The 12,497-nt window shown below is 40.7% G+C and overlaps 1 protein-coding gene across 1 annotated transcript in view; it reads left to right on the plus strand.

Annotated features, from left to right (window-relative positions):
* glt1d1 (glycosyltransferase 1 domain containing 1) overlaps positions 1-5,946 on the plus strand; it is a 74,265-nt gene extending 68,319 nt beyond the window's left edge. The window contains exon 12 of the mRNA XM_072247960.1: positions 931-5,946. Coding sequence (XP_072104061.1) covers positions 931-1,077 — 147 coding nt within the window. The 3' untranslated portion in view covers positions 1,078-5,946. The remainder of the gene's footprint in view (positions 1-930) is intronic.
* The last annotated feature ends 6,551 nt before the right edge of the window (positions 5,947-12,497 follow it).

Consider the following 12,497-nt stretch of genomic DNA (forward strand, 5'->3'; position numbering starts at 1 on the left):
TGTTCAGACGGTGACCAAACATCAGAATGGGGAAGAAATGTGATCTAAGTGACTTTGGGAGGGTGGAGGGTTCTAACTTTTTCATGGATGTCTGTGAAGAGTAGGGATTTCAGGATGCATACTGTATACACTTTCTGACATTAAATTGGAACCATTGACTGGAATGATTGTTGGTGGCAGACAGGGTGCTTTGAGTATCTCAGAAATTTGTGGTCTCTTGGGATTTGCGCACACAGCAGTCTAGATTTTACAGAGAATGGTTTAAAAAAAATCCAGTGAGCAAAAATGCCTTGCTAATGAGAAAGAGAAGAATGGCCAGACTGGTTCAAGGTGACAGTAACTCAAATAACCACACATTACAAAAGCGATGTGTGGGAGAGCATCTGTGAGTGCACAACAGGTCGAACCATTGAATTGCTTGCAAGTGAGTCAATGGCAGTAACAGCAGCAATTGTTAAAAGGGAAATCTCAGTACTGAAATTACTCCGGTATGAAACATTATTTCCTCACCTTTCCATTCAGCTGTAGATTATTTCTTAATTCGCAAAGCAAAGTACTAACTGAATTGACTGACTTATTCTCCATGGTTGCCTTAGCATTTACGTGTGTAAGAGTCATAGATTCTATATTAAGCTAATCTTTTTTTGTGCAGTCTTCACCTTTTGTCATGTTTCAGTGACGGGATAACTGGAAAGAAAGAAAAGTTTAATGTATTTAATAATGAAGTTAAGGATCATGAAATATGTAGTTCATAGCAGGAGAATACAGTCAGTTTAAGATTAGTAAAATGTAGAAAACCAGATGAATATTCAAATATTTGAAAGTTACTTTGATTTTAAAATGGAACAATAATTTGTTAATTTATACCTGTTACCAAATGATCTTTAGAAGCTACATACAATGAAGTTGTAACACTCTTTTCCTCGTCAGGAATTTGTTGAATTATCAAAAAGACTGATGAGTGACAGTGGGTTGAAGAGGAGCATCATGACTAAAGCCAAGGACTATGTGGAGAAACATCATTCCAGGAACTCTGAGAAGAAGACTTATCAAGAACTTGTCAGTGAACTGCTTTAAGTGGCACTGGTCAGATTGATATTTGAGTGCAATTCTTTAGATGTGCTGCTTCATTACATCACAACTAGAGAAGGAGGTGTTTGTAATTAATGAATATTTATAGAGGGATGAGGATAGTATTTAAAGAAATATTTATAATTTTGCTGTATAATTGTTGATCACGTGAAATACATGATAGTTTACTCCTGATTTATGACTTTAATATTGCTTGTGTGGCTGGTTGATGCTAAACTTGTCCATCCAGCTTACCACACAAATTTTATTTGTTTCTCTAATCTCTGAGGTATCAAGATATAAATTTGGCAGTGAAATATTGTGTCGCACCAATCAAATATGGTCAGCCAGTGGTGTAGTGGCATCCACACCAGACTTCAAGATGAGTGGCCCCAGGTTCGAATCCCGCTGGTTCCTTGCATGCTTTCCATCCGTTCTAGGTTGAGTGCCAAGCTCGCCACTAGGCCTCAAAAATACACACAAAAACGCAAAACTACGTTGAGGTTGCTGCCTGATGTTCCACACCGTGCAGAAAGGAATAACAACCAATCAAATAAGCCCTAAGTTGAGCTTCCTTGAGTCAGTCACATTGTCCTGACCTTTGTACAGTTTAATAATTCAAACAACAGTGTTTAGAACTAGAAGTTATCACAACTTGATTTTTTTTACAAATGGTTTTTAAGTCAACATCAAGGGTAATCTATGCAAGTTTAATTTCCAATACACTTTGGAAAAGGAGAAAATGATATTTTTAAATACAATTGTTAATCATGTAAGGACAGTTTTAGCATCAAGCATGTGTCGCTGCACAGTGATAGTGCAGTTTAGAAATCCTGTATCGCTACCAGTAGTCTCAGTAGTCAATAATCTCCTGAAGATGAGTTATATCCCTCAAATTCGACATATTTTCAATTATAAATCAGTTCCTGGATTAAAGGAAATAATGTAGAAATTGAATTAAAACTAAGCTGCAAATAACCAGTGGAGAGAAGATGGGCCTGAAAAGGATTTTATCCAAAGTAAGACTATATCTCTTCCCTTTGCAATTACTAGATAAAGAATGTATTTCTAGCTATATATTTTGGTCCATATTTTTGGCCTTGCAATAGATCATGACCGAATGATTTTATGTGGCATCTGTAAATCAGAGATTTGTATGTTTATACTCACCTTTGAGCCCATTATTTCATTATCTGATCACATTTTGTTTTGTTTGCACAACTCCACAGTTACTATAAATTAGTGTGAGTGGGAAACGTATTATTCAGTCAGTATTCCTGCAGTAAGAGGAAGGCTGTTTCTGAACAGGTCTTTTGAAGAATTGCTGCAAGCCCTAAAACGTGTCATAGACAACATTTATCCCATGAGATTCAACTCCCTTACTGCCGTTTTCAAACCCTGTAACTGCAGGTTTGCCCTGTGTGTGCTCCCAAATAAGTCAGTGCTAAGGAAATAATGTAATCCATATTTAAGAGTTGAAAAGCACATTATTTAATTGCAGCTTAGATTTGACTGCAAATACCTGATGTCTCTGTTTGGTGCAGGTCTGCAAACTAGATTAGAAACGCTGGAAGTCTTAAGAGTCTGTGATGAAGATTACTTTCATATAAACTATGGGTGACTGGTGTTGGTTTGAGCCATTGTGATAGGAATTAAATCAAGTCAGATGAGCTGGTGACCATTATGTTTGTACCATGGTTACTAACGAGGTGCACTTCTATACTCTGTAAAATAACGTGCAAGTGAGATCCTCTGATAAAAGGTGTACCTTGTGTTCTAGATGAGGCCGTTCACATTCAGAAAATTTATTGCATCACTGTAAATAATATGTGGATTGGAAAAGGTAAAAATATGGTACATTCATCTGGATTATCTTCATGTATTTGCACTTGATTTTCAAATTTGAACCAAATTAAATGCTTTATTTTTATACCGGGAATTGTGGTTTAAATCGTGCCTTTCTCTTTGCTTTATAATAAAAACTGGGAATATTATTCAGTAAAGTGTTCTTGAATTCAATTGTTCCCCAACTGTTTTTGTCACTATTAAAATTTGATAATGACTGGGTTCTTTTAATGAGCAAGAACCATGTTGTAAAATAGCCCTTTTTCAATGCTGTGTCATGCTCCTCTTCTGTGATCATTCAATTATTAAATGCAGGTCAGATGCAGACAGTGCAATTAATGGTCTCCTGTTAGGGGAAGTTGCCTTGTATTCCCAAAATTCCATCAAAATGATGCATTTCTTTTGCAGTTTTTTAGTAACAGATAATGACCCAAAATTTCCAGTAATAATTCACTGATATGCACCGTAAATCATGCCGTTCCATAAGTCAAACTTGGCATTGAAACATATTCACATTTCCTTTTTCTGGAAATGTGGATATCCTGTAATGACTAATACAGCAAGACTCAACTTGCAAGTTAACCTTTAGGGAATCCTGCACAAGGACTCCATAGTCTCTTTGCGCTTCTGATTTCTGAATTTTCTCCTTGTTTAGAAAATAGTCTACATCTTTATTCCTTCTACCTAAGTGCATGACTATACACTTCCCTACATTATATTCCATCGACCACTTCTTTGCCATTCTCTCAATCTAAGTCCTTCTGCAGACTCCTTCTTCCTCAATACAATCTGCCCCTCCATTGTATTGTCTGCAGCTTAGCCACAAAGCCATTAATTCCATCATTCAAATCATTTACACATAACATGAAGATAAGCGGCCCCATCACCGACCCCTGTGGAATACCACTAGTCACCAACAGCCAACCAGAAAAGGCTCCCTTTATTCCCTCTCTTTGCTTCCTGCCAGTGATTCATTCTTCTATCCATGCTAGTATCTTTCCTGTGATACCATGGGCTTTTAATTTGTTTAGCAACCTCATGTGAGGCACCTTGTCAAAGGTCATCGGAAAATCCCAGAAAACAACATAACTGACTCTCCTTTGCCTATCCTGCCTTTATTTCCTAATAGAATTCCAAAAGATTTGTCAGGCAATATTTCCCCTTAAGGAAATCAGGGCGAATCAGGTACAAGAAAGAGAATGTGCAGGATTACTAATATAAAAATTTTCAAGTTATAGATGTAATCAGCTGTTTTGTCTGTTGTTAGGTGCTTTCTACGTTACATGATCCTATTTAAATCAGTTGCTTGGAAGATAAGTTGGTAACTTATTGCACCAAAAATTGTCACAGTAAAAATACTATCACTTTGATCAATGGCATGCATAAGATCATCAGTGCGCAATGTTGCACACGATATACTCACAATGACAAAGTGTTTTGATGGGATTGGCTGGAAATATATCAAGAGCGCATAAATTTTATTTTATTTACCTATTTTTGAACACATGAATTTAAGTACATCCATGGGTCAATTAAGTTGATTAATGGTTTTACACAATAATAACTTCTGATGATGAAATGCCCCAGTCTATTTACACTTCATAGGTTTATTGGTCCATGCAGCAGCAATGAAGATGTTGCTTTCTCTCTTGTTACTCTTGTCATCGTTTTATAATCCTGTGCAGTGGGAACACAGGTAGCCCATTTAGCCCCTCACTTGCTCTGCCATTTATGAACATTAGGCATAGAGTGATACAGCACAAAACCGTACCCTTCATCACCCCAACCAGTAAGAATCTAGACCAGGGGTTTCCAACCATTTTTATGCCATGGACCCCTACCATTAACTGAGGAGTCTGTGGACTACATTCTAGACTAATCCCATTACTTGGACTGCAGCTTTCTATGCCTTGGTGAGTCATGTACTCATCCAGAAGCTTAGATGTTATGAGATCATCTGCTTCCATCTCCTGTGAGCTGGTACATTTCAGACCTCAGTTAGCCTCTAGGTCAAAAAGCTATTCCTCAAATCTGTACCAATTTCCTTCCCCTTACATTAAACATACACCTTCTGGTTTTATTCAGCTCTGCTATGAGGAAAAGTAGTTTACACTCTACCTTATCTGTGCCCCTCCTAATTTTGTGCGGCTCAGTTTACCCTGCAGCTTTCTCCTTATCAACAAACTCTACTGACCCAGGCCCTCTTCATAATTAAAATGCTCCATCCCAAGCAGCATCCGAGTAAAACTCCTCTGCACTCTCTCCTGTGCAAACACGTCCATCTCGTCAAAACTATACACAGCTGTGGACTAACCTATGCCTTATGTAGCATCATGGTGCTCTTGTATTTTACATCCTAGCTCGTGAAGGCAAGTGTCCTGTTTGCTGCCCATGGCAGCTTATGTTGCCTCTCTCAGAGATACTTGAATCCCTCTGTTCCAAAAGAGGGCACCACCCCAGGGGGTATCTTCCAACTTAATTAAAACTCCCAAAAAGCATTGCCATGCACAGGTTAAATTCATGACCCTGCATACCTAACTATTATCCATTGGTATCCTTGGTTATCAAAATTCCTTTATCAACTATAGATTTAGAGTAAACAGTTGGCCTAACAATTGCATTAATGAGTAACCAACGGTTCCGTGGAGATTTGCTGTGTGACAATAATGCACAAGTTGGTGTGGTTCTTGACTTCCTCACCTGTACATTGTAAAACAAAGGTCTCAAATGTGGTGATGATCAGGGACCAGTCCTTCCACTTTCCCACCCCACCACTGAATTTGAGAGAGTCCAGGGCAGAATGTTGAACTGAAGGGCTGGAAAGTTTCCTATCCAGCCCCTCAGCATAGGGCATCCATATTCCTGAGTGGGACCGCCAATCAGGACAAACAGTAAATGGATTAATTTTCTCTAATCCTCATTAATTAATTTCTGTAATTTAACTGTGTTTAAGTAAGTTTATTTTTAATGACTTTGTTTCTTTAGTTGTTTCAAATGACTTTTATAGGGCTATGGATTTTTGACATATTTAATTGTCTACTGCAATAAATTATTACTGCTATAGTGTCTTCTGTTTGGTTCTTGTTATAAGCCAACCTGGATTTTCCCATATCTTATCTTTTGGATCGTCATAGAGAAGCACACTTCCCCATCTGGGACGTGATTTGCAGCTTGTGCCAATCTTTGCTTCTGAACCAGGCTCTGTACTCTTGCAACAGCTGGTACTTTAATTAAAGTTGACAAATCTGAAGCTGCAGAATTAACATTCACAATCAAACGACATTGACATTTTCGGTTAATTTCAGCAGGAGCTCTGATTAATGTTTTTATAGCAGAAAATAAATTGTGCAGTATGATTATTGGTTTTTATGCTATATAACAACTCCAAGTGATACAAAGGTGAAAACAATGATCTTTACATTGCCTGTGGTGAGAAGGATGGCAAAACAAGGATAACCAAGGAACATGACAGTTAACATTGCTACAAATGCTAAAATTGTAAACATAACATTTTCCAACACAATAATCCTGCTGGCATTAGGAAAAATGTGAAAGTTCAGACACAAGAACCAGCATGGATATCATCTCTCCCCTCGACGCTGAACTGATTCCACAATCTATGGGCTTACTTTCAGGGCTCTGACTTACATTCTTAGTATTGCTTATTTATTCATTTATCTGTTTGTTTATTTATTTACGTGTGTATTTGCAGTTTGTCTTCTTTTGCACATTGGTTTTCTGTCAGTGTTTTTCATTAATTCTATTGTATTTCTTTGTTCTACTGTAAATGCTGGCTAGTATATGAATCTTAGGGAAGTATATGGTGACATATAGATGCTTTGACAATAAGAACTTCTGAGCTTTGAAGAAAAGTAAAGAACATTAAAAGGAAGACGGTTGTTTGAAGCAGGTGAATCAAGAAAGGTGAGCAGATTTAGAAATAAGATCAATATCATCTTCAGTGAATATTGATGCTCTGAAAGTGCACAGTTTCCTATCTTAACTGTATGTCAGTTATACAAGGGTTTAGACCAAATGCAGGATCTCTTAATGTGACCTCCAATTAATGTGACCTTCAATAATTTGACATAGGTTTTTGACTCCATCTGCTTTAGTGTCCCATAGCAATTGTTGGTCAAATTTGGCTATCTTCCAATATTTATTAAGGTCCTAATCATTTATTTTAATGGCCAGATGATGGACTCCTTGGTCATTTAATCTGGATAAAAATAGAAAATATTGAAATTCTCAGCAGGTCAGGCAGCATATAAAGAGAGAGAGAAATGGTCCATGCTTCAGTTTGACATTCAAGCAGATAGAATTTTGGGGGAAAAGCGAGATTGTGTTATTGCCCCTGCTCTAGTAGTTCAATCCCACATTACACACTAGCTCCCAACAAGAATTAGCATCCAATACCAAACTGCTGGACTTTTTATGAATCTTTGTATCAATGCATCCTATGCAGATCTTCCATGCTTTGATGATTGAAATATTTTCACACATGCGCAGGCTAAATTTCAGTTTGCACTGCAACTATCTGTACATTCAATGTTGAGAAGACCTGGATGCTCCAGCCGCCTGCTTCACTACCAAATGATGAACCCTGAAAGCATTTGAGCGGGGTATTGCTATTAACAAGGGATAAGAAAAAGCACAATAGAGAGAAATAATATTCACTCAACAACACACATCAAAGTTGCTGGTGAACGCAGCAGGCCAAGCAGCATCTGTAGGAAGAGGTGCAGTCGACGTTTCAGGCCGAGACCCTTCGTCAGGACTAACTGAAGGAAGAGTGAGTAAGGGATTTGAAAGTTGGAGGGGGAGGGGGAGATCCAAAATGATAGGAGAAGACAGGAGGGGGAGGGATAGAGCCAAGAGCTGGACAGGTGATAGGCAAAAGGGGATACGAGAGGATCATGGGACAGGAGGTCCGGGAGGAAAGACAAGGGGGGGGACCCAGAGGATGGGCAAGAGGTATATTCAGAGGGACAGAGGGAGAAAAAGGGGAGTGAGAGAAAGAATGTGTGCATAAAAATAAGTAACAGATGGGGTACGAGGGGGAGGTGGGGCCTTAGCGGAAGTTAGAGAAGTCAATGTTCATGCCATCAGGTTGGAGGCTGCCCAGACGGAATATAAGGTGTTGTTCCTCCAATCTGAGTGTGGCTTCATCTTTACAGTAGAGGAGGCCGTGGATAGACGTGTCAGAATGGGAATGGGATGTGGAATTAAAATGTGTGGCCACTGGGAGAAACTGCTTTCTCTGGCGGACAGAGCGTAGATGTTCAGCAAAGCGGTCTCCCAGTCTGCGTCGGGTCTCGCCAATATATAAAAGGCCACATCGGGAGCACCGGACGCTGTATATCACCCCAGCCGACTCACAGGTGAAGTGTTGCCTCACCTGGAAGGACTGTTTGGGGCCCTGAATGATGGTAAGGGAGGAAGTGTAAGGGCTTGTGTAGCACTTGTTCTGCTTACACGGATAAGTGCCAGGAGGGAGATCAGTGGGGAGGGATGGGGGGGACGAATGGACAAGGGAGTTGCGTAGGGAATTCACTCAGCAAACCATGATGTACTGTAGAATTAGAATCAATTTGTCGTGAAATATTGGTGCAAGTTATTTATAGGCCACCAAATAGTGGTTGTACCATTAAGCAGGAAATTTAGAGATGCACGACAAACACAAGAAAATCTGCAGATGCTAGAAATTCAAAGCAAGACACACAAAATGCTGGAGAAGCTCAGCAGGCCAGACACCATCTATGGGAAAAAAGTAAAGAGTCAAAGTTTCAGGTGAGACTTCTTCAGAGGGTAATGAGACCTGATGGAGGGTCTCGGCCCAAAATGCCGACTGTTTAGAAATGCATGAATCAGGTCTCGTACAAGCCCTCCCCAACTTACTTGTGAACAGCCTGTACATACAAGCATCTGGGAGACCCATGGGATGGATTTGCCGGCTACAGAGGCTCAGTCGCTGTTTGCCTTCAGAATAGAGGGACGAAGGAGTCCAGGTGCACATTGTGCTGAAAGTGGTTGTGCAAGAAGGAGACGTTTTGTATACTGGCCCTCAATCATAGTACTAAGTTGAGGAGAAGAGACATTTCGCTTCCTGTAAAGCAAAACCCAATGGGGTGAATAGCAGCAATGCTTCACTACCAGCTGAGCTCTAGGCCTTCTACGTCCACTTTGAAAGGGAGACTATAACTACAACTATGAAGATTCCTGCTGCACCTGGTGACCCTGCTACAGCACAGAGCCAAAAGAACTACAGAAAGTTGTAAAATTAATCTCCGTAGCCCTGTAGTATCCAAGACATCTTGAAGGAGCTGGGCCTCAGAAATACGACATCCATTATTAAGGACCCCCATCACCCAGGACATGTCCTGTTACCATCAGGATGGAGGTACAGAAGCCTGAAGACACACACTCAGCGATTCAGGAGCAGCTTCTTCCCCTCTGCCATCCGATTTCTGAATGTTCATTGAACCCATGAACCCTATATCACTTTTTTATGTATGTGTTTTGTACTATTTTTAATCTGTTTAATATACTTACTGTAATTGATTTACTTACGTATTTTTTTCTTTCTATATTATCATGTATTGAATTGTCCTGCTGCTGCTAAGTTAACAAATTTCACCACTCATATCAGTGATACTAAACCTGATTCTGATTATGTTGCAGTTATTTTAATCATCAATGAGACCACATTATAATGTGTACAGTTCTGGCCACCCCTTTATAAGAAGGATGTTGTCAAGCTAGAGAAGGCAGTGCCTGGACTAGGGGACCAGAGTTATAGGGAGAGATTGGTCACAATGGATCCTTATTCCCTGGAGCATTGGAGAATGAGAGCTGATCTTGTAGGAGTTTATAAAATTATGAGATTGGATATAGTGGACAGCGATGGTCTTTTCCCCAGAGTTGTGGAATCCAAAACTAGAGGGAACAGGTATGAAATAAGAGGTGAGAGATTTAAAAGAGACCCAAGAGATAACTTCTTTACACCGAGGCTAATGAGTACTGGAATGAGCTGCCAGAGATAGGTACAATTGAACAGTTAAGAAGTATTTGGATAGGTACATGGAGGGGAATGTCTTTGAGGATTATGAGCCAAACATGGGCCTCTTGGACTAGCAGAGAGGATGCTGTGGTCAGCATGGAGTAGTTGAGCAAAAGGGAGTTTCAGATTTGTATGGCTCTACCTTCAATGGACTCTCCTCTATAATTTCTACTTCCTCCAATATGATTCAAGCTGATGAAGGATCTCAGTCTGAAACATCAGCTGTACTCTTTTCCATGGGTGCTGCCTGGCCAGCTGAGTTCCTAAGTGTGTGTGTCACTTGGATTTCCAGCATCTACGAATTTTCTCTTGTTTGTGATTGGATCTTCCCCTCCTCTCCATTTCCAACATAACTCTGCATTTTCTTGGTATGCTCTTTAATCTACACATATACCCACTCCCCCTTCTCTAGGGACCTTCCCAAGTGCCAATTCAGAAGATGTAACTCCTGCTCATTCACATCATCCCTTTCCACCTCATTTTACCTCATTCCTTTACTACCCTGCTAAGTGCATCTCTCTGTGCAATCGTCTCTCTGAACACTTCTATTTCCTCATGAGTTCTGACTGGAAGGGATTTCTAGAACTATCCCCATTTGTCCATCTCTTTCTTAAGGCGATTGAGATCTTGTGTCTGTCCACCATTCCTGTAAACAATTCGCCCCAATTGACTTCCAGCACTGGTTACAGTGATCAGCTCCACTTTATAAGGCCACGGTACTGTTACGTAAATGGCAACAATGAATATCAATTGAGACAGGTTATATAAAAACAACCAAACATTTATTAAACACGGATAAACAATAAGGAAAAAAAACAAACAAGAACTTTAACCAGAAGTTAACCGTTATGCAGCCGTTCAACACCTCATCACTTGGCGCTGGTTCTTAAAGCGATAAAGTCAAATATAGTTCTTAAAGCGATAAATTCAAAAGTCCATCAGATTTACACGTTCAATTGGGAGAGACTTCTCTGGAGAAGGATTTCTTCACAGACACAACTTTCTTGCTGGTTCTGTCCACAGGATTCGCGATGCCAAAAATAAACAGTTTAAATCAACTGACCTTAAATTCTTTTAGAGAGAGAGCAAACCGTTGCATGAATTCCTTGCTCTTTTTGGCCAGAGTCATCCTCGATGCAGATCGTACTCCTCCAATGAAAACTCAATAAGGTCGATCCTTTATTAAACTGCCAAATGATGCCGACTCCTCTTGATCCTTTGATCCTGTGCCTCGATAAAGTCTTCACTCTCCCTTCTACTGTTGGAATTGAGTAAATCAACACATCTAGCAAAAATTTCCAGTCCAATAATATGGTATCTTGCAATAGAACACAATATTCCATTTTAAAAATGAAACTGCGTCACAAAAACAAACACACAACAGAAACGGAGACACAGCACGTTCTACCTGGGAATCTACAAACTATAAAAAAACTAACTGCGTCACCTGGGTTGACCCTTATATAGCCATGGTGCACATGGCATCACGTGACCTCACATCGGCAGGAAAATCACATCAGGTGACCTCCAAAAGACCATTACATCATTCTCACAAAAAAAAGATCTCCTTGAGCAAGTAACAGTACACATTTTTACTACAGCACATCAGCTTCATTAGGAACACACGCCTGTTAAAATTCTTTCCCTCCCCCCCTCTCTCTGCATTCCGCAGGGATCGCTCCCTATACAACTCCCTTGTCCATTCGTCCCCCCCATTCCTCCCCACTGATCTCCCTCCTGGCACGTATCCGTGTAAGCAGAACAAGTGCTACACATGCCCTTACACTTCCTCCCTTACCATCATTCAGGGCCCCAAACAGTCCTTCCAGGTGAGGCAACACTTCACCTGTGAGTCGGCTGGGGTGATATACTGCGTCCGGTGGTCCCGATGTGGCCTTTTATATATTGGCGAGACCCGACGCAGACTGGGAGACCGCTTTGCTGAACATCTACGCTCTGTCCACCAGAGAAAGCAGGATCTCCCAGTGGCCACACATTTTAATTCCACATCCCATTCCCATTCTGACACGTCTATCCACGGCCTCCTCTACTGTAAAGATGAAGCCACGCTCAGGTTGGAGGAACAACACCTTATATTCCGTCTGGGTAGCCTCCAACCTGATGGCATGAACATCGACTTCTCTAACTTCCGCTAATGCCCCACTTCCTCTGTACCCCATCTGTTACTTATTTTTATACACACATTCTTTCTCTCACTCTCCTTTTTCTCCCTCTGTCCCTCTGAATATACCTCTTGCCCATCCTCTGGGTCCCCCCCTCCCCCTTGTCTTTCTTCCTGGGCCTCCTGTCCCATGATCCTCTCGTATCCCTTTTGCCTATCACCTGTCCAGCTCCTGGCTCTATCCCTCCCCCTCCTGTCTTCTCCTATCATTTTGGATCTCCCCCTCCCCCTCCAACTTTCAAATCCCTTACTCACTCTTCCTTCAGTTAGTCCTGACGAAGGGTCTCGGCCTGAAACGTCGACTGCACCTCTCCCTACAGATGCTGCCTGGCCTGCTGC

The sequence above is a fragment of the Mobula birostris genome, chromosome 31, assembly GCF_030028105.1.
Source record: "Mobula birostris isolate sMobBir1 chromosome 31, sMobBir1.hap1, whole genome shotgun sequence".
Classification (NCBI taxonomy): domain Eukaryota; kingdom Metazoa; phylum Chordata; class Chondrichthyes; order Myliobatiformes; family Myliobatidae; genus Mobula; species Mobula birostris.